The 22,029-nt window shown below is 37.5% G+C and overlaps 1 protein-coding gene across 3 annotated transcripts in view; it reads left to right on the top strand.

Moving 5' to 3' along the window:
• The window catches only part of TMLHE (trimethyllysine hydroxylase, epsilon), a 211,189-nt gene that overhangs the window by 33,864 nt on the left and 155,296 nt on the right, over positions 1–22,029 (top strand). For 2 of the 3 annotated variants that reach the window (XM_071213271.1, XM_004459296.4), the window contains exon 2: positions 16,727–16,908. The exons of the other annotated variant lie outside the window; for it this stretch is intronic. In XM_071213271.1, coding sequence (XP_071069372.1) covers positions 16,728–16,908 — 181 coding nt within the window. In that variant the 5' untranslated portion in view covers position 16,727. The remainder of the gene's footprint in view (positions 1–16,726; positions 16,909–22,029) is intronic. 3 annotated transcript variants of the gene reach the window in all.

Here is a 22,029-nt window from a genome sequence, read left to right as displayed (position 1 = left end):
AAAGATTAGGGCCAGAAAAAGCTATAGAGGTAAGGTATAGAAAGCATAATAGTAGTATTGATAGTAAATGTTAGCAGAAGAACCATATAAAACCTGGTAGAATGAATATTAAACTTGTAAACAGTGTAGAGGTATAGGAATAAAAAAGTGCAGTACCTACGGTGAGATGGGAAACTGAATATGGAGAAGAATATAGTATAGAATTAAAAGGCCAGCATGATTAGGACAGAGGGAGCGATACTAGAAAGTACAATAGCATAAAGAGTTAATAAAAGATAGAAAACAGACTTGAATTGTTAGAAATAAAAATCCAGAAAAATTGGGAGCTGAGAAAGAGAGGTGAAATGTAAGAGCAACAGCAGAAGGTGGAAGATTGAAAGATGTAGGAAGAAAAAGAGATGCATTGGTAGCCAAAATCAGTACACACATAAAAGAGGAAATCAAGGACAAGGAAGCACAGCAAACAAGAAACAAGTCAACAGCACTTAATAGAAAAAAAAAGGGTGGAGGGATAAAGTGGAAGGAAAGTCAGGGAAACAAAACAAAACAAAACAAAAAAACAGACAAGCCCTCAAGCAAGGAGTCAGCCAAATATTAAGAAAAAATAGAGTTCCCTTGCACGCCCCTGTGGAGCTTGTTAGGCAGCTGTGTTCACCAATCAATCACCCTGCAGCTTTCTCACTGCTGACCTTGAACTGGGTTTTTGTGTAACTGGGCCCATGGAACAGCTCAAGAGGTGACAAGCCCTATGCCAGTTTTGCCTACAGCTGCAAAAAATCAGAGACCATTGCAGAGATTGATGGTTATCTTGCTTCCCCACATGGTAGCTGACTTTGGTGAGAGGTGTCTTATGGTGCCCTGATTTTGACTTTTCACAGCCTTGGAACTGTAAGTTTTTACTCCAGATAAATCGCCTTCATAAAAACCAACCCATTTATGGTACTTTGAATTGGCAGCCTTTTGGCAAACTAAAGTAATGGATTGCACATTACTGTTTCTTTCCATGCCTCATATTTTTTAATGAAAACTGGACATTTTGTTAATATTACCTCTGTGTCAGAATATCTTAGTGGTTACCTAATGATTGGACAGAGGTTGTGATACAAAATTTGGGGCCAGTAAGCTTTATTCCCTTTGCCAATGAATCTGTGTATGGGTTGGGGAACATATTTAAAGTTCAGGCTCTTTATAAATCTGTCTTGTCTTTTATTTTCTGTGTGAACAAGGCTTCACATTCTATCTGGGACCCAGTTAGACTTTTCCTGTGTGGGTGTGTAGCCTTGCATATGTATGTGGACTTGCAGAACCCCAGGGATATGTGAAAACTCTTCAAGGCTTGCTTTGGCTGTCTCATTCCTTAGAGATCTCTGCTAAATTTCCTGCTTTTCTCTTTGTCTGTTGCTTTCCAAAACCAGTATTGAGACCTTGGAGTAGCTGTGATATTGGCTTTCCTTGATTTTTTGCAACTGAGATTGCTATTGTTTTTGACAATGTCAGTGGGCCTGGGTGTGTGTGTGCTTTGTTCCAATTCATGGCAGCTTCTTCCATCAGTGGACCTATCATTCTTCATGGCCTCACCTGCCCATTTAGAACCACCATGTCGCAGAGCCGGAGGTGGTGGTAGAATAGAAGCAGCCTAAGACAAACACCATAGATACCCACTATTCTTACTTAAAGTTAAGTAGTTTCTGGTTAATAAATGCTTTTTAATTTGTTGTGTGCTTTAGGTTAATTTCCAGAGTCCTGAAATGATTGTTTTGGAAAACTTTTTAGGAGTGGTTTTGCTGAACTCTTTACTCAGCTATTTCAAAGTTCTATTTTTGTTTCATTTGTTTTACTTTTTTAAACTTAAGCAAAAACTTAGACATCTGGGCTTTTAATTTCTTAGTCTGATTCCTATATTTCATAAAATATAGAGAAAATTTGTTTCTCATTCCAATTTCTGATGCATTCTGCTCAGAAGTAACTGTCATCCTGTTCAGATTCAAAATGCACTAGCAGTTAGTTTGCATCCTTTCAGAAGATATTTCTTTGTGGTAAGTAACCATGAAGAAATTGAAGTTGACCCATTATTGGATTATCTACTCTGACTAGAATTTTCAGTTCTGGCCATTTCCCAGGCATTTCTGATTCTGTGACCGGTGATTATTGGATCTTGATTTATTTCATCCATGTAAAATGTATCAAGTCCTTAGGATATGTTTGGCACTGTGGGGGTTATAAAGAACTTAATTTTTTTGAAAAAAAAAATATCACGCGAAATATTTGTCTAAAATAAATATAGGTGGAACTTTGGATTGGCTGTGACCTCATGGAATTTACATCATAACTAGAGAATCAAAGCTTGCACACTTTAGTCAATTAGGAGGACAACTCAAATGAAAACAGTACCAGCATGTGTGGTTCAAGCATGTATGTGCCATGGACCATCAGGAAAAATAGATTTGTATAGTCCTGGTGAATTGAGGAAGCCTTCTTTGAATGAAGAGGCTTTGAGATGACCTTTGAACAATTGATAGAAAGTTGAAGCAGAGGACCAGATTGAAGTGGCCATTTCAGGGTGAAGTAGTATGGACAATACCATGGTCAGAACCATGGCTTCTCCTTGACTAGAACAGTGGTTGTCTCCTGTAATCATTCATACCTTTCCTTCAGCATGTACTTAACACCATATAGAAGGGAGTCCTGGCACTTATGTGGTTATTCGCAGGGCAATGTGAAACATTAAATCTGACTAACATTGGCCCATCTCTCACTTGACATTCTTAGAAATGAATTTGCCATTTGTTTCTCTGTTATAGCTCTGTCTCACCTCTCATGGTTAGCACTCATTATAACTTTCCTACAATGTCTTCTCTTTCTCCTGACCACAGTCTTATCTCTCCATATTTGTAGGGCATCCTTGAGTGGTCTCTGATGGTTACTCTCCTGGTTTTATCAGTGCCCATGACCATCCTTCCTATAGACAGGTAGCAATTCTTGTTGTAATGTAATACTTTTCTCCCCAAAAGCCTGTTCTTGAAACAATTATTCTAGTGGCACCAGGGTGTGACCCTGAAAGAGACCATTGTGCCCAAGTAGAAAATATATACCTGGCAAGTATAGTCCCAAGAAAAGACGCTGCCTTGTCTGTATTAAGAATGCTAGCTTGTTGTCCAGCCAAGAGTCCAAGAGTATAGTTGCTAACCTTGAAGTCAGTCTGGCCCCACATACTCTTCCTGGAAAGCATATACATCCTTGCATACAGCCCTGAGTACAGGCTGTGGTCACAGAGAGCAGACAGTAAGCCCAAATAACAAGTGGGGGTAGAAATAATAAAATTAAATTAAAAAGGTGAACAGAACCTGAAGAATCTGTGAGACACCATCAAGCATACCAAAATATGCACTGTGGGAGTCACAGAAGAAGAAGAAAGGAAGGAAGGAACAGAGAGAATATTCAAAAAGATAATGGCTGTAAACTTCCCAAATTTAATGAAAAACATGGATATACACATTCAGGATGCTTAACAAACTCCAAACCGGAAAAAAAACAAATAGATTGATACCATGGCATATTATATTCAAACTGTCAAGTGCCAAACATAAAGAGAGAATTCTGAAAGTGGCAAGAGCGTAGCAAACTTTGATAACAAGAGAGTCTCAATATGATTAAATGTTGATTTGTTATTGGAAACTGTGGAGGCAAGAAGGCATTGGGATGGCATATTTAAAGTGCTGAAAGCAAAAATGCACCAACCAAGAATTCTATATCTGGCAAAGCTGTCTTTCAAAAATGAGGTAGGGATTAAGACATTCCCAGATAAACTCCCAGAAGGAGTTTATTACTAGACTGGCTTCTCAAGAGATGTTAAAGAGAGTTATTATGGTTGAAAGTAAAGGACAACAGACAATAGATCAAATCCTCATGAAGAAATAAAGATCTTTAGTAAGGATAACAACCGCGATAAAATATAATTGCCAGTTTTATTGTATTTTTGGTTTGTAACTCCACTTTTTACTTCTTACAGTTCTAAAAGGCAAATGCATAAAAATGTGACAAGAACTATATAAAGGTGGGGGAAAGGAGGGGTATAGGACTTGTGCATGCCATTAAAGTTAGGTTGGTATCTAAGAAAATAAGAGTGATAAAGATTTAGAATATTAAATGGTAATGACAAAAAATATCAGAGACTTTGCAAGCTCATAGAGACAGAGTACAGGTTACCAGGGGTGGGGGGTAAGGGGAATGGTATGATAGTGGAAAACTTGTATAAAGTTCTCTTTGGAGAGATGAGAAAGTTTTAGTAATGGAAGAAGATGCAGATACTTCAAGAGTGTAAATATGAAGTAGTCCCCCTGAATGGTATGTTTGGAAGAGGTTGAGATGTGAAAGTTTGTGCTGTATCTATGTTCCCACAATTAAAAAAAACACAAACACACAACTAAAGCAATGATGAGTAAATGTAATACGTGATCCTGTACAAGATCTAATAATGGAGGAGAAAAAGCCCAAAGTGACATTTTTGGGACTTACAAAGAAATTGAATATAGACTGTAAACTTTATATCAATGCAAAAGTTCTTGAAATGGATAACTGCACTTAAGGTCGTTATATATGTGAATATCCTTGTTCTTAGGAAATGTATATGGCAATGTTCAGGAAGCATGTTGTACACAACCTACACTCAAGTGTTCAGAAAATGAATTGATAAATAAAAGACATGCAGAAAGACAGATGGATAGATTGATAGAGGATGGGGTAGATGATAGATAGATAGATAGATAGATAGATAGATAGATAGATAGATAGATAGATAGATGATAGCAAATGTGGCAAAATATTAAAAATTGGTGTATCTGAGTACTGAGTATCTGGGGAATAAGGATATGCTGTACTCCTCTGTATGAGCGTTTGTATTATTTTTTTAACTGTCCTATAAGCTTGAAAGTATTTCAAAATAATTTTTTTAAGCAAAGAGTATGTACAGAAAATTATGAAGACACTGAATAGGCAGCTACCCCTGAAGAGGGTCAGGAAGATTTTACAAGAAGGTGACATTTGAACTAGGTCTCAGGCAGGAGAGTGACATGATGAAAGAGTTTTAAGATGATTAATCTGGCAATACTATGGAAAATGGATTGGAATATGGATGGTTTGGAGGCGAGGAGACCATCTAGTCTGTGGCAGTAGTCCAGGTATGAGGTGATGAAGGCATCAATAGGAATGGAAAGAGAAGGACAAAACTGAGAAACATTTGGAAGGAAAAATTGATAGGAGCTAAATGGACTCTTGGCTTTAAGCCTTTCAGGAGGTAATGCTTCTTTCTTAGTAATAACCATGAAAAGATTCAGACTGACCTAATATGTAATTGCCTACTATGACTAGAATTCCTAGCTATGGCTGTTCTCCAGAAGTTTCTGTTATTGTGATTGATACTTGTTGGACCTTAAAAAAATTACCTTAAAATGGATTTAGTCTCTAAAGGTTGGGAAGCTTTCAAAAACATAATTTTGACTATGAAACAGCACATTGTTCTATTAAAGGAGAAAAGAGGGAAGCCATCGAGCTGCATAGAAGGTTTTACAATGATCTCATAGTTCCTTTATTTCTTTAAGGATAATCTATAAGAGATGGAAGAGAAGGGTGCAAAAACAAGGATGTGCCTAAAGGATTAGTATTTGGAAGGATAAGATCCAGAATTACCTCAGGTTTATAGAAATATAGGTATGCATAAACAAGAATAATAGTTTATGCTCACAGAAAGAAAAAGTACATGTATATTGGCATGGCTGAATTATAACTTAGTGATCTTTTTAAACTACTCTTAGAAATCAAAGAAATTAAGGAGAAGAGCAGAGATGCTTTAATCCTAGATTTAAATAAATATGTTATCAATTCTAATGTAGGAGAAGAAGGGTGAATCTTTAATCTACTAACCAGTGAGATAAATATCTCCTGGGTTCGCTTCTAGGACAGATTTTCAAGTAATTGAGTACTTAGAAAATGACAAAGCTATCAACAAAATCATTCTACACAAACCTTATTTTTACTTCCAACAAAGTTATTTAGGCAGTGGACTTGGCCCAGTGGTTAGGGCGTCCCCCTACCACATGGGAGGTCTGCAGTTCAAACCCCAGGCCTCCTTGACCCGTGTGGAGCTGGCCCACATGCAGTGCTGATGCACACAAGGAGTGCCATGCCACGCAGGGGTGTCCCCCGCGTAGGGGAGCCCCACGCGCAAGGAGTGCACCCTATAAGGAGAGCCACCCAGCACAAAAGAAAGTGTAGCCTGCCTAGGAATGGTGTTGCACACACAGAGAGCTGACACAACAAGATGATGCAACAAAAAGAGACACAGATTCCCGTGCTACTGAAAAACAGAAGCGGATAAAGAAGATGCAGCAAATAGACACAGAGAACAGACAACCGGGGTGGGGCGGGGAAGGGGAGAGAAATAAATAAATCAATTAAAAATAAATAAATACTATAGTTTTAAAAAAGTTATTTAAAGCTAGTTCATGGAAATACTGCATAGTATATATAGTGTATATATAGTATATATATTAAATGGAAGGATGAATGAGTAGAATTTCAGCAAGTCTTTTATGACACCTCTCTGGACAAGACAGATAAATATGAGTTATGTATTTAGTACAATTATGTATTAATTAATTAAGCTACCATATTCAAAGAGTTAGGCAAAAGGTAGGTTTTTGATGCAAAATCTACATTTGACTTCACCTAGTATTTTTATTATTTATGTAGATGAAGATTTAGAGCAAACATCAGATTTGAAGAAGATATGAAGCTGGAAAAAGAATAATGCAATCCAGTTCCCATGAACATTTGTGGAGTTCTGCTAAATACTAAGAACTGTGCTAGATGTTAGGGTACAAAAATTAATAGGACATAGTTATTCTTATTAAGGAGCATACAGTATTATTAAGGGCTAAAAACTTATAAATATATCATTCCAACATAATATATTAGGAAGAAAGATATAAACAGGGTATTATGAGAGAATAATGAAAGCTACAGTTTCATTCTGAGGATTTAAGAGTTTAAGGAAGACTCCTTAGATGAGAGGATATCCAGGCTGGATCTTTTTTTTTTTCCAGGTTTATTTATTTATTTTTTTTTTAAGAAAAGATATTTAGATTACATAAATGCTACGTAAAAATATTGGGAATTCCCATATGCCCCACTCCCTACACCTCCCACATTTTCCCACATTAACAACACTGTTCGTTAGTATGGTACATTGTTACAATTGATGAAAACATTTTGGAGCATTACCACTAAGCATGGATTATAGTTTACATTGTAGTTTACACTGTCACCTGCACAATTTTGTAGGTTATGGCAAGATATGTAATGTCCTGTATCGGTCATTGTAATGTCATTCAGGACAATTCCCAAGTCCCAAAAATGACCCCATATAATTACACATGTTTTTCCCTCTCCCTGCCCTCAGAACCTCCAGTGGCCACTGCGTTGACATCAATGATACAATTTTTTCCATTGCTAGAATCACAATAAATCTTTCGTAGAATACCATTAAGTCTACTTTAGTCTGTAGTTCATTTCCTGATCCTGAGGATTCTGGGATGTTGATGTGCACTCCACCTCTAATTGAGAGGGTGCTTCCATTCCATTATGCAAATGGATGGAATTCTCTTTCTTGCCGTTTTAGACTCTCAGTTCCTTGGGATGGTTGTTGTCCTTTATCATCTTCTTAGTTGTCCTGACTGAGTCCAATGCGCTGGAGAGGAGGTGTTGCAACTCCATTGAGATTCAGAGCCCAGCTGGTACATGGACAGCCCAAAGATTTTAGTCTCGTGGATGTACACCTGTCAACCCTAGTACAGATTATAGGTTCAAATAGAAGGGTCAGAAGAGCTATGTTTAGGGAAACCACAACTGAATCCAACATTATCACATGGGGGAGCATATATTCCAAAGTAGGGCCCTCTGGCAAGGCAACAAACTCCTAGGCTATCAGCCCTGACTATACTGTCTGGATATCTCCAGAGCCTTCACGAGCCCCACTATTTGAGGTAGTATTTACTTTGGCAGTCAATGAGATCCTGATGAGACGTGCATAAGCATAACCTCTGGAATGACCTCCTGACTCATTTTGATGTCTCTTAGACATATAAACTCATATGTCTTTACCTTTTCCCCCTTTTGGTCAAGGTTCTTTCCCAGTTGCATTGCTAATTGGTGCTTGTTAGCAATCCCTTGGTGCCAGAGAGGCTCATCCCTGGAAGTCATTTCCCATGCCAGGGGGAAGGTAATGCATTTATATGCTCAGTTTGCTTTAGAGAGAGGCCACATTTGAGCAACAAGGAGGTTGTCAGGAGGTAACTTTTAGGCACCCTATAATACTAGGCTAAGTTTCAATTTCAAAAGTAAAGGTTCATAAGTATAGTCATCAATATTAATGGCCCATCAGTGGACCATCCTCCCTCACTAGTCATTTCCCCTGTACTCGGGATTCTTGCTGTTCCATTAGAGAATATGGCAGATCTCCCCAGGATGGGAATTGGATATTCTTTTGGTTATTTTGTTGATCTCCATCTACCATGACAATACCCCATGAACATTTGAACACATTTATATGCCTTATATATATATGTCTAGGTAAACCTCCTCCCAAGTATCCTCCATCACTGACACCCCACACAAATGATCCTCCCCTGTCATACTTGTAAACTTTCTGTGATCCAAACCTCTTCAAAAATGAAGCCAATGAAATAGCCAAATACAATTAATAAGAAAATGAAATGAAAATAATAGTTTTTAAAATAAAATACAAAATGTTTTTTAAAATTGGGAAAACAAAAAATAATGAAAATGTTTTTAAAAATTTTTTCTGACATGTATTTCATCACTGTAAGATCTGATGTCTTGTATGTATAGTGACATTTTCTTCCATTTATTCCCCCAGCGTCTTTTTTCATCTTGTCATCAAAGAAGTGTTAGGTTATAGAAAAGTCATGTACAGAATATAGGGAATACCCATATATCAAACATCCTCCCCCCTTTCCCCTGTTCCCCTATTAATAACATTTTATATCTGCTAGATCTTGAAAGCTGAATAAAAGGCAGTGTGGTGAGGGCTTCCAGTTTGAGGAAATGAAGATCATGAACATGAGTTTCTTAGAATCAGGAAACAGCATGGTACGTTTGGGGAAATATAAGCAGTAAAGTACAAGGAGGGAAGTAGCAGGAATGAGAGGTAGCTTGGGACCAGGTAATGGAAGGTACTATATAACATTCTAAGGAGATTGGACTTAACCCTGAAGGTTCTGGGGAGACTTTCAAGGGGAAAGACATACTGACAAATCTATTTTAATTTACTCCTCCTGTAGTGTGCAGAGTGGTTTGAAAGAAAGGAAGGAATGGCTGGTGTGGTTTTTAACTTAGTAATCTCTATCTTTTAAGAATAAAATGCACTAAATGTTAAAAAAAAGGATAAAAAAGCATAAAAAACAGTATTAAAAACATCACTATAATTTCTTCCAGTACTAGTCACAATAATTCTATAGCAGAATACCAGTAAGTCCACTCTAATCCATATTTTATTCCTCCATCCTATGGACCTTCTCCACCTCTGTATTGAGAGGGGGCTTAGATCCCACATGGTTGATGGATGCAATTGATCTGGAGAAAGTGACCATGGTAGTTGCTGAGGGCAGGGAGAAGGAAGAAGAGATGTGATGTGGGGTCATTTTGGGGACTTGAAGTTGTCCTAAATGATATTGCAGAGACAGATGTAGACATTATATATCCTGCCATAACCCACTGAATGTACTGGGGGAGAGTGTAAACTACAATGTAAACTGTAATCCATGAAGTGCAGCAGTGCTCCAAAGTGTGTTCACTAGGTGTGAACAATGTGCCACAATGATGAAAGAGGTTGTTGATGCGGGAGGAGTGGGGAAGTGGGATGTGAGGTATATGGGAACCTCTTATAGTTTTTAATGTAGCATTTTTAGTGATCTATGTATCTTAGAAGAAAAAACGATAAAAATTTTTAAAAAAACATCACTATGTACCATAAAACATAAAAGTTACAAGTTGATACTGTAGTCAACTTTAAGCCATTGTATTTATTTTTTATTTTTAAGATACTTAGATTACATAAATGGTGCATAAACACAATGTAGGGGATTCTCATATGCCCCACTCCCTACCCCACTCACAGTTTCCCACATTAACAATGTTCTTCATTTGTGTGGTCCATTTCTTCAAATTGATAAACATGTACTGGAGCATTGCCACTAAGTGTGGATTATAGTTTACATTATATTTTAAACTCTCTTCTGCACCATTTTGTAAGTTATGACAAGATATATAGTGGCCTGTATCAGTAATTGCAATGTCATTCAGGACAATTCCAGTGTCCCGAAAATTTTCCCATATTACACCTATTTTTCCCCTCTCCCTCCCCTCAGAACCTCTGGTGGCCCCTGCCTCTACATCAATGATAAAAATTTTTCCAATGCTAGAGTAAATATAAGTCTATAGTAGAATGACAGTACGTTTACTCTAGTCCATTGTTCATTCCCCATTCCTGAGGATTCTGGGATGGTGATGCCCACTCTACCTTTAATTGAGAGGGGGCTTATATCCCATGGAACAGATGGATAGGACTATCTTGCTTGCAGTTGCAGACTCTCTCTGTTCCTTGGGATGGCCATTGTCCATCATCATTTCCTTGTTAGATTTCCTGGGTGAGTCCAGTGAAATGTAGGGTAGGTGTTGCAGCTTCGTTGAGATTCAGGTCCTGATTGGCACATGGAAAACCCAAAGATATAAGCCTCTTGGACATAAACCTATCAACTAACTCAACATTCAAAAAGAAGGGGCAGAAGGGTCCTGTGTAGGAAAACCACAACTGAGTCCAACTTTTCACTAGGGAGCATAAATTCCAAAGTGGGAGCCACTGACAGGGTACCAAACTCCTGAACTGTCAGCCCTGCCTATAGTTTCTGGATGTCTCTGTAGCCCTCAGGAGCCTTGCTATTTGAGGCAATATTTACTATGCAGTCAATGAAATCCTGATGAGACGAGCATAAGCGTAAACTTTGAATTGACCTCCTGAATCACTTTGTTGGTTTTTTTTGTTCATTTTTTTGGTCACAAAATGTTTTTTATTTTATTTTACTTTATTTTTGTCCTTCTTTATTTTTTTAAGTGTTACATTCAAAAATACCAATCTAGTATAAGCTTTTTCAAAGAATAGAGAGATACAGGAACACCTCCTAACTTAGCATAAACCTGATAAAGGCATCATAAAAAAATACCTGTATTCCTTATGTATCTGGTTGCAAATTCCTTAACAAAATTTCAGCATATTGAATCCAGCAGTGTATAGAAAGATAATATACTGTGATCAAATGGCGTTTATCCCAGAAATGCAAGGTTATTTTAACATTAAAAAAAATCAGTACGGTAAACTACATTATTAGAATTAAGAAAAAAAAAAGACAATCGCAATAAATGAAGAAAGTGTATTTGTTAAATTCAGCATTTGTTCCTAATAAAACTCAGAAAACTAGGAACCTGAGAAAGGCCATTAGCAACAACAATCAAAAAACAAAAAACCCATGGCTAACATCTTACTTAATTGTGAAATACTGAATGTCTTCCCCTAAGATCAGGAACAAAGCAAAGGTGTCCAGGATCAATCGCTCCTCCTATATAGTATTGTACTTCAGGTCTAATGAGTACAATAAGGCAAGAAACAGAATTAAAAGTATAAAATTTGGGAATTAAGTTGTAAAACTGTCTTTATTCATAGATGAAATGATCCTTTATATAAAAAAATCCTAAGACATCTACAAAAAAGTTCCTAGACCTAATAGGAGCTTTGAGTAAGGTCATGGTATTCAAGGTCAATATAAGAAAATCAATTGTATTTGAATACACTAGTAACAAACAATCAAAATTGAAAATGTTTAAATGTGGTTTATGATAGCATCAAAAATCAAATTCTTAGGAATGAATTTAATGAAAGATGTGCAAAACATCTATACTTGTTATTATCAAATTTTAAAATTGTCATCAGCCAGATGTGTATAAAATGATGTCACTGAGGCTAGATTTAAATTTCCATGATTACTGATGATATTAAACATCTTTTCATAAATTTATTGACCATATGTGTTTTTTTATCATAGAAATGTTTTCTTATATTGTTTACTCACATATTATTTGCTTTTCCTGTTGATTTCTAGAATTCCTTTACGTGTTATTGATGCTATTATATGAATCCATTTATATGAACTGCAAATATATACTTTGGTATGTAAATTTCTTGGATTGATTTTTAAAAATTAAAAGTGGTAAACTGACTAGTGAGACTAAGGAAAATGGAGGAGGAGAGATTTTCTTTTGTTTCTAATTCTTCTTTAGGGTTTGAATACTAAATAAATATGTGTTTTCATATGTGAATATGGCAACTGTGGAGATTTCCATTGCGTATGATCTGATGTTGTTCCTCCAAACTGGTGATGAGATTTCCCTAGAAGAATTGGAATTGGAACTCGTCAGGGAAGAAGATTTTCACTATTACTTATGTATTTCTGGGGTGTTGAGATTATTTTTCTTTCCTTTTTTTTTTGTTTATATAATGAGCAAGTTTTATTTTTGCAAATAAGTGCCAAGTAATGAAATACTACTTTAAAGAACACTAATCACATATAGTCTTTCCCAATTTTCGCAGGCCCAGTTAACCACTTTCTCCTTTGTACTTTTTCAACTGTACTCTGTGCTCAAATTTACACAAGAAGTACTAGTTTTCACACTATGTTTGTCTTTATTCCCTAATAAATTGTAATATTCTTGAGTACTTGACTGTGATTGCTGACTTATTTCTTTGTATTTGCAATACTTAAGATGATACCTACTGCATAGATGCTCAGTAACATTTGTTGGGTGACAGAATGAAGAAATGCAAGACTATACTTCCTTAAGACTGAATTTTTTAGGTCACTCAATGTATGAGGAGAGGAGTATTTGATTAAAAATTGAGTACAGACATACCTCATTTTAATGCAGTTCAAAATGTTACATTTTATATTTTTACAAATTGAAGATTTGTGAATAAAGATATTCACTTTATTGTGTTGTTTTGGAACCAAATCCACAATATCTCCAAGTTGTGCTTGTTTTAGACCAGGGGTTGACAAATACTTCTGTGAAGGGCCAGATAACAAATATTTTAGTTATGCAGACCACATAAGATTTTGGCAGCATGCTGTCTTTGTTTTTGTGTACAAACCTTTAAAAATATAAAATCCAATCTTAATTTATAGGCCATACTGGAACAGATACCAGCCCTAGGTTCCCAGCCCTGCCTTAGACAATAGTTATAAGTAGGACATTGGGAAATAGTGAAGAAAATAGATGTAATCAGATACCAGCAGAGGCCTCTATGCTCTCCTCTTCCTCCCTCCACCAACCACAGAATCTCAATAAATTTGACTTTTGCTCTCAATTTCATAGTCTGTTATTGCATAACCCTCCCCAAGTCATTATCAAATTTTATTATGTCTCTAGCTATGGCCTTTGTGCATGTGATTGTTTTCATCTCATAACAGCATGAAATTCAGTCCCTTCTCATCTTGCACTCCACAAACATGCACCCATACATACATCCACACACATCCACACAAAACAAACATTTTCTGGGTTTAGGGACTTTACTGCATATTTGGGAAGTCATCGAAAATGTTCACATCAATCACCACATAGCATCTCTGTGATTGCTTGGCTTTCCCCCTCACTTCACACAGGACATACTAATTCTTCCTGAAGTCTTATGCAACAGAAGTTTTTTTCATTAATTTTTCTGAAATCATGCCACTCAGGAGCTCACCAACTCCAAGCAGGTTTATCAGGGCACTTTTCCCAACAGTCATAATTTATCCCTAACAGGAATCATCACAATAATAACTATTCTAATAGCAGTTAACACTTATTTAGGACTTAACTATGGGCCAGACATAGTCCTAAGTATATTAGTCCTCAAACTAACCCCATGAGATAGGTGGTATTATTAACCTTATTTTATGAAGGAGGATATGGAGTCACTGAGAATTTAAGTAACTTGCTCACAGTCATATGCAATGAGCAGAGAAGAAAGTTTCAAGGAGTCGGGGTGGAGATGATCAATAGTTTCACAAGCAGAGAGGCCCAGAAGGATGTGACCTGAAAAGTGATCATCATGTTTAGTTGGAAGGTAAAAATCAGTGACTTTTTAAAGAACTCCTTCAGTTAGGTAGTGGACAGACGCAAGATTACAAGGCATAAAATAGGAGTGGTTGGTGAGAAAATGGAATTAATGGTTATAGACCACTTATGCTATTCAGAATTTCCTTTGTGTGATGCTCAGTAGATGACTGTTTTCATTTGCTAAGCTGTTCAAAGGAGGTACCATAAAATACATTGGCTTTGACAGTGGGAATCCACCAGCCTACAAGCTCATAGTTTTGAGGCTGAGAAAAATGTCCAAATCGAGGCACCATCAGGAGATGCTTTCTTCCTGAAGACTGGCCACTAGTGATCCTGGACTCCTTTGTCATACAGCAGCATTCTCTGGCCTCTCATCTCTCCTCTGGTGTTGGAGATTTGGACCTGAAGGGTATCGGGAATGAAACAGAGAGAATGGAGATTGAAACAAAAAGAAAGAGAGAGAGCTGGGATCAGGGGGTTCTGTGAGTAAAAGCTCATCAGACAACTTTATCGTTTACAAGGGGCACTCTATATACCCCAGTCTATGTGAGAACAAGCATGCAGTTAACTATTAGCATTACTCATGATCTAAGGAATTCAAAAAATCTTATCTCAAGGTACAAAGTCTAAGTGTTCTATCTAACTACAAAGTGTATCTGCTCATGTTTTCTTTCAGCCTTTAACAGCTTCATCCTGTTTGCCCAGAACTCTTAAATACCAAATTCCTTAGGTTGCAAGCATAGCCATGGAAACAGCATGTCTCTCTTTGCAAGACCACTATGCCTCAGTTTCCAACATTTCCCCCTTTTTGTTTTAGTCGAGGTGACTGTGCCTGTCTTAGGTTGCCCTCCTCTTGAGAGTCTTACCCGTCATTGACTAACAGTCAAGGTCTTTAACTTGGAGAAGTTATTGAAGTGCTTTTGCTAGCACCAGATTATTCACAGGTCCCATGGCTGTTATGCTTTGTAATTTTCTTCAAAAGCACTGTCCGGCACAGGTATAAATCATGAGCAACAGAACAAATATAATTAGCCCTATTCCTAAAGCTGACAGGAAATGCTGTGATTCTACCAATTAACTGGGTTAAATTTTGTAATACGTGAAATCATATCTGAGAAAATATCCTTATCATTGGCTACATGAATTTGATTATGAGACATCTCTAATATTTTCCTTTGTAATTCAGTTATTTCCAGAGAGATACTACTTATATGGCCTAATAAATGATTCTTAATTTTTTCCATATTATATCTGATGAATTATATGCAAGCAGAGTTATACAGAAATTACTTTCATTCCAATCACACTTCAACCCCCTTAACAAATTTAAATTATGCAATTGATCTCCAATATGTAACACAGCTGATTCCAAATCATTAACTCAATTATTTAACCGCTCTTCTATATGCTCTTGACTATGCCACAAATCACTAGCATTTTTATGCCAATTATGTACATATTGTTGTGTTTGTACTTTCATGTAAAGCTACCACAGCAGTAGCAGCAGCTGTAATGATTCCGATCAGTCCAAAAATGCTTATAATAATCAGTCCAATAAAGTGTCTAGTCTGTTTCAAGAATTCTTATGCCATATGTAGCAATAACTGACTTTCAGGAGATGACTGCCAAATCCACGTCATTCTCACAGGTATCCAGATGCGTTTTCTTCTTCTGGCCATCACTATTGTTTCTCCATCCTGCAACACACTTTCTGATAGACATGTATACAAGGCACCATTTTCATAAAACAATGAGTCATTCTTAATAGTTATCTTGCCAGTTATGAAAATAAATGGATCTCTAACACAGGCTTTAAAATGATATGTTTGATTAAGGGTCAAATACTATCCTGTCTTATTTATATTTCCCAACCATTCATAAGTAGGGGCAATTCCAAGAAATATTTCCCACAAATTCTTTTGTAGGTTATGACTATGAGTGTCATTAGCCCAAGGGGCCAGTATCCATTTTCCTTTGTAATGTTAACAGTTCCTGCCACAATAGCATAAGGAGAGGGCACACAGGCCCAAAGTCCATAGGCAGATACAAGCTGCAAGTTCACAGTTCCAGGATTTGTAAAGTTAATGTGATGCATGGCAGCAATTGCCACAGGTCTCAGTGAAGAATTTTAACCTCCAGTCATATTTCCACACTCTGGGCTTCACTGCTCCCAGCTTCCTGCCTCCATGACCTTCTCTCACTCTCTCTGTATTCATCCTTATTAAAAAGGACTTCAGCAAGAGGATTAAGATCTACCCTGGGCCATACCCCAATGAAGCATCAGAAGGCCCCACCCATAATAGGTGGACCAACTTAACACCCATAAGAATGGACCAGCTTCAATAATATGACTTCCTGGAGTACATGCAGTCCGAAACTACCACAATGAAATAACTAAATCTAATATTTTTTCATGGTTATACCTGTACTGATTATTCTTAGAGAATCATAAAGTTGTTTTATATTGTTACTAACTCCCTCTTATTGCCAAATTTTCTAGGATGTGGTGCTGTAGGGTGTCCCACCTACAAAGCAGACTCCAGGGCCTTCTGAAGGGAAGAGTCACATACGGGGTCCTTCAACAGCCCAACTTCAAAAATTTATTTCCATTAGCCATCCATTGGCACCATACAGCGTCCAAGTCTCTGAATTGTGCTTGGCAACAACATGAAGATCATTTCGGTAAGAGATATGTGGAACCAGATATTTTCTATGTGGTCTGAAAATACTTTCCATGCAGTTGAGAGGATGTCTAGTTATTTCTTTCTGAGATTATCCTAGAGGTTGTAAGAAATAGAAAAAGTTGGAATTGTGACACTAGGTTAGCAATTAATATCAAGACTCATAAGTATTCCTCTAGAATAATACTTCTTAAAGTATGGTAAACAGATTACGTATCACAATCACTACTGAATCATAGTCTTTGGAGGTGGGGCTCTGGAATCTGCCTTTTGAACAAACTCCTCTGATGACTCTGATAGAAAATATCACTTGAGTCCCAAAACAAAAGTTCTGTTTAGAAATTTGTGAGCTACTAAAGTAGATTTATGAGTCTAGAAGTCTGATCTAATAATACAAATTTGGTATTCACCAGCATATAGGTGGTATTTAAAGTAATGAAATGAAATAAGGTCATTTATGGAGTAGTATAATTCAACAATAGGATAAACACCATGATAAAGTCAACATTTAGCAGAGGAGGAGGAAGATCTAATAAAAGCAGTCTGTGAGTAAATAGCTAAGGCAGTAGAATGAAAAGCAGATGAGTGTTGTGTCTCAGAAGCAAAGAGGAAAAAAATATTTCAGGAAGGAAGGAGTGGACAGTTTTGTCAAATGCTGCTGGGAGAGGTCAAAGATGAAGACTTAGAAGTGACCAGTGGATTTGACAACACAGAGTTTATTAGCGATCTTGACTAGAGTAGTTTCATTTGGCCTGTGTGTGTGTGTGTGCAGAGGAACTTGGTTGGAATATGTTAAAAATAGAATGGTATGACTTTTGGTTTCATCTTGAACTTGTGAAGAGATTAAAAGTTGGTATTCTTGCCCTTAAAATAAGAAAATGCTACAAGAACTGAAAATTAATGACTTTTTGGACTCATTAGAGAAATAGAGTCTAAAGGCAAACTACTATTCTGAAATCATGAGAGACAGTTGCCTCTAGGGAGATACAGAACCCTAGATTTGCTTACCTGGAGCTGATACCATGGGATACCAGAAGCTGTTAAGAATATTGAGCTAGGAATTTTGACAAAATACTGGAAGCCAAGTGTGGGTTACCATGAGACCAAGAAGTGCATGGAACCTGCACTTGCATAGGCTTTTCCTCCAGGAACCCCAACCAACTGACAGGGAAGATTAAGATGGATCCAGAGAACCTCTCCCATATCCCATATCCCTCTGGCCCTGGCAGAGGGAAAATAATTTTCCTAGGCTCAGCTCCCTTACAGAACAAAAAGCCTTAATTTGAAGAAGAGCATGGCTAGAGAGCAATAGTGGAATCCCATCTCATCTAGAAGAAGGGAACTCTTCCTTGCTCCTGCCTTATCCCAGTCTCCCTGTATCATATAAGGAAAAAGAAAGGAAAGCCTAAATATGCAGGGCAGGGGGTGGGAGGTTTCAAAGACATATACTAGGAATGCTGCAGTCAGGGGAAGAATTAGGTGGGAAAGGATAAAAGCTATGCCTCTGCCGGAGAGACAGAAACAATTGTGAAGATCATACCCTAAGACACAGGCCCACTGTGCTCTCCAAAGATTGAGCTGTAATCAGAAGCTTAGAGAATATCCCATTTCCCCACATTGTAATACCAGCTAATAAGATATGAATTACTGTGATCTAAAACTCTTGTGAAGATAAGCTTAATAATTAGAAAAAAGAAAAGAAAAAGATAGGACGTAGACACTGAGGAAAAGATGGAAGTAGTTGCCTTGCCAATCTGCATACAGAGCAACTCTTATTGCAGTGATGGAAGGCAAAACATCAAAAACAAAGCTTTTGCATTTTAAAATTTTTTGATACCCCAATTTATTTTTACCGTAATTTTTTCAAATTAATATGTATTCTATATCTAACCTTTAAACTCATCGCTATATTCCATTTTACTATTAAGGGAACCTGGCAATATATTGGGCTTCACTTTTCAGGAAGTTTTGGATCACAGAGAGGTTCAACAATGGCAGGGGAGGAATACTGGTGTGGGATGTTATTGACAGGGGACACATGGTTGGCAGGGAGTTCTCCAGGGTATATATCCAGGGTACATAAAAATGTTTGGATATTTTTATAGTGGATACAATTAAAAACAATGACTGAGGGAATGCTGAGTTCCTAGCCAGGGGAGCTCTATCACAGTCCCTAGCGCAATCCCCCAAGTGCAATGGCAATGACCAAAAAAGAATGAAGGTCCAACAATGAGCCCTTGACACTAACAATTATGCTTGTGAGCCTGCACACCTGAAATAAGAACAAGGCCTAGAGCTGCAGGGTGCCTAAGAGTTACCTCCTAAAAGCCTCCGTGTTGCTCAAATGTGGCCAGTCTTGAAGCCAAACTCAGCATGTAAATGCGTTGCCTTCCCCCCAGTGTGGGACATGACTTCCAGGGATGAGCCTCCCTGGTGCCGAGGGATTACTACTAAGTACCAGCTGATGATGTAACTAGAAAATGACCTTGAATAAAAGGGTGAACTCGGACCAGCCAAATATCTCAGTCTACATATAATACCAGGAGTTAAAAATGCTTTTTGACCTGGATCAAGAGGGAAATGGAAAGTACAAATGAGTTTATATGGCTATTAGTCTCCAAGAAGAGCCGGGAGGTTATCAGAGGGATTGCCCTTATGCACACCTGAGCAGAGTCTCAGAGACCGATAAAGTAGATACAACCCCAGGTATTGGTTCCTTTGAGGGCTACAGAGACCCACATGTTCTATGGTCATGGCAGATGGAGTTCAGTGCCATGTCAGTTGGCCCTTCTTTGGAGTTTGTGTTTCTGTGTGATGGAGCTGGGTTCAGATGTGATCTTTTTTCACAAGCCTCTCCTGTTACTTTTACCAGAACTGTAGTTGGTGCTGGGGTTTAATATATACCCAGGGGATCTGAATCTCTGGACTGATCATATGATAACCAGGCCCTGAGCCTCAACAGACTTCAGCTCCTACACTCTGGTTTGTTGGACTTACCCCACTTAGCTAACATGGAGTTGAGGAAGGTCAACCACTACACCATGGAGCCAAGAGTGCCTACAACTGAAAGTAGGAGGATTGCATCTAGTATCCATGTGGAATCTAAGGCCCCTCTGAATATAGAAGTGGAGTGGACACAACCATTCCACAGTCCACAGGATGGAGGAATAGAATATGGATGAGAGTGGACTTACTGATATTCTATTCATGAACTACTGTGATTAGTATTCGAAGAAAATGTGGCATTGGTGTGGAGAAAGTGGCCATGGTGGCTGCTGGGTGTGGGCAATGGGAGGAAGAGATGAGATGTGGAGGTGTTTTCGGGACTTGGAGTTGTCCTGGGTGGTGCTGCAGGGATAGTTACCAGACATTATATGTCCTCCCATGGCCCACTGCATGGAACATGGGAGAGTGTGGGCTATGATATGGACCACTGACCGTGAGGTGCAGCGGTGCTCAGAGATGTATTCACCAAATGCCATGAATGTCTCATGATGATGGAGGAGATTGTTGCTATGGGGGGAGGAGTGGGGTGAAGGGGGTGGGGGGTATATGGGAATCTAATATTTTTTTAATGTAATATTAAAAAAATAAATAAAGACAAATAAAATTTTAAAAAAGACTGGTTAAAATAACAGGATTGTGGTTGGGAGAGCTGCAAGAGACAAACTTGTCTCTTTTCTCTGAGGAGCAGACAATGGGAGGAGCTAAGGCCAAGATAGGAGACAAAAACAAGGTCAATAGAGGAATTTGAAGATTTTAACACCTCTGGTATCCATAGATTCATCAAGTACCAAACACAGCCTAAATCCTGGTCAGATTAACAGAAATCCTCCCATCGAAGCCCTACTTACCTTAGTATCTACTGCCCTATACAATATATTCAGCTTTCAACGGCAACAACGAAATACAAAACATGTCAAAAGGCAAGAAATAATAGTTTGCAGAGACAAAGCAGCACTACAACCAGGCTTATATATGACACAGATATTGTAATTATCAGACAGAACATTTAAAATGACTATGATTAATATTTTAAGCATTCTCATGGAAAAGATAAACATGAAAGACCAGATGGATAATGACAGCAGAGAGATGCAAAATCAAGAATCAAAAAGAAATGCTAGTTCAGATGTTCTTTCTTTGAAATCACTAATTCTATCTTCAAGCTATTCAAACCTGCTCTTAGGTGCCTATAATGTATTTTTTAACAAATCAATTTTATTGATACATATTAATAAAGCATAAATCCATTCAAAGTAAACAATCAATGGTATTCAGTGTAATCACATATTTGTGCATTCATCACTTCAGTCATTCTTACAGCACTTTCATTATTCAAATAATAATAAACAAAAAAGCAACAAAACCCATCACCACTCAATCTGTTTCCCCTGCTGTACATAGCTGCTATTCTTTTTCCTCCTCTCTAGTATATTTGTGTGTATATTTCATAAAAATAGTCGTATAAATGCACTATCTCCCATATTCGTGTTTTACATGAGGTTTTATTACCTTACACAGTCCCATGTTTTTAGCTTTCCTTCTAGTAATACACATGACTTTAAACTTCCCTTTTCAACCATTGTCACACATATAATAGCTCTGCTAGTTACAAATAACATGATGTGCTTTCATCATTTCTACTAATTAACAAAGATTTACAAACAACCTTTTTACCAGTTTGCACAGATTAACCCTCAGCTTTCCATTCTCTAACTTCCTTCCATTTTCTGGTGACCTATATTCTAATTATTAACTCCATGAGTTTACACAATTTATTTAGTTCATAATAGAGCAATTGTATGGTATTTGTTCTTTTGTGTCTGACTTGCTTCACTCAACATAACGTTCTCCATTTTCATCCGTGTTGTCATATGCTTCATGACTTCATTTCTTCTTACTGCTTCATAATATTCTATCTTGTGAATACACCACACCTTGTTTATCCATTCATAAGTTAATGGACACCTGGATTGTTTCCAACTTTTGGCAATCTTGAATAACTGCTGCTGTGAACATCGGTGTGCAGATGTCTGTTCGTTCTACTGTATTTTTAATCTCATTCTTTGTGTCTTTCATTCCCATAAGCTCTGTTACTTTTCTTTGCAGGCCTTCAAAT

This window comes from Dasypus novemcinctus, chromosome X (assembly GCF_030445035.2).
Source record: "Dasypus novemcinctus isolate mDasNov1 chromosome X, mDasNov1.1.hap2, whole genome shotgun sequence".
Taxonomy (NCBI): Eukaryota; Metazoa; Chordata; class Mammalia; order Cingulata; family Dasypodidae; genus Dasypus; species Dasypus novemcinctus.
Note: the sequence above shows the minus strand (reverse complement) of the source record. Positions and strands in the feature narration are given on the sequence as shown.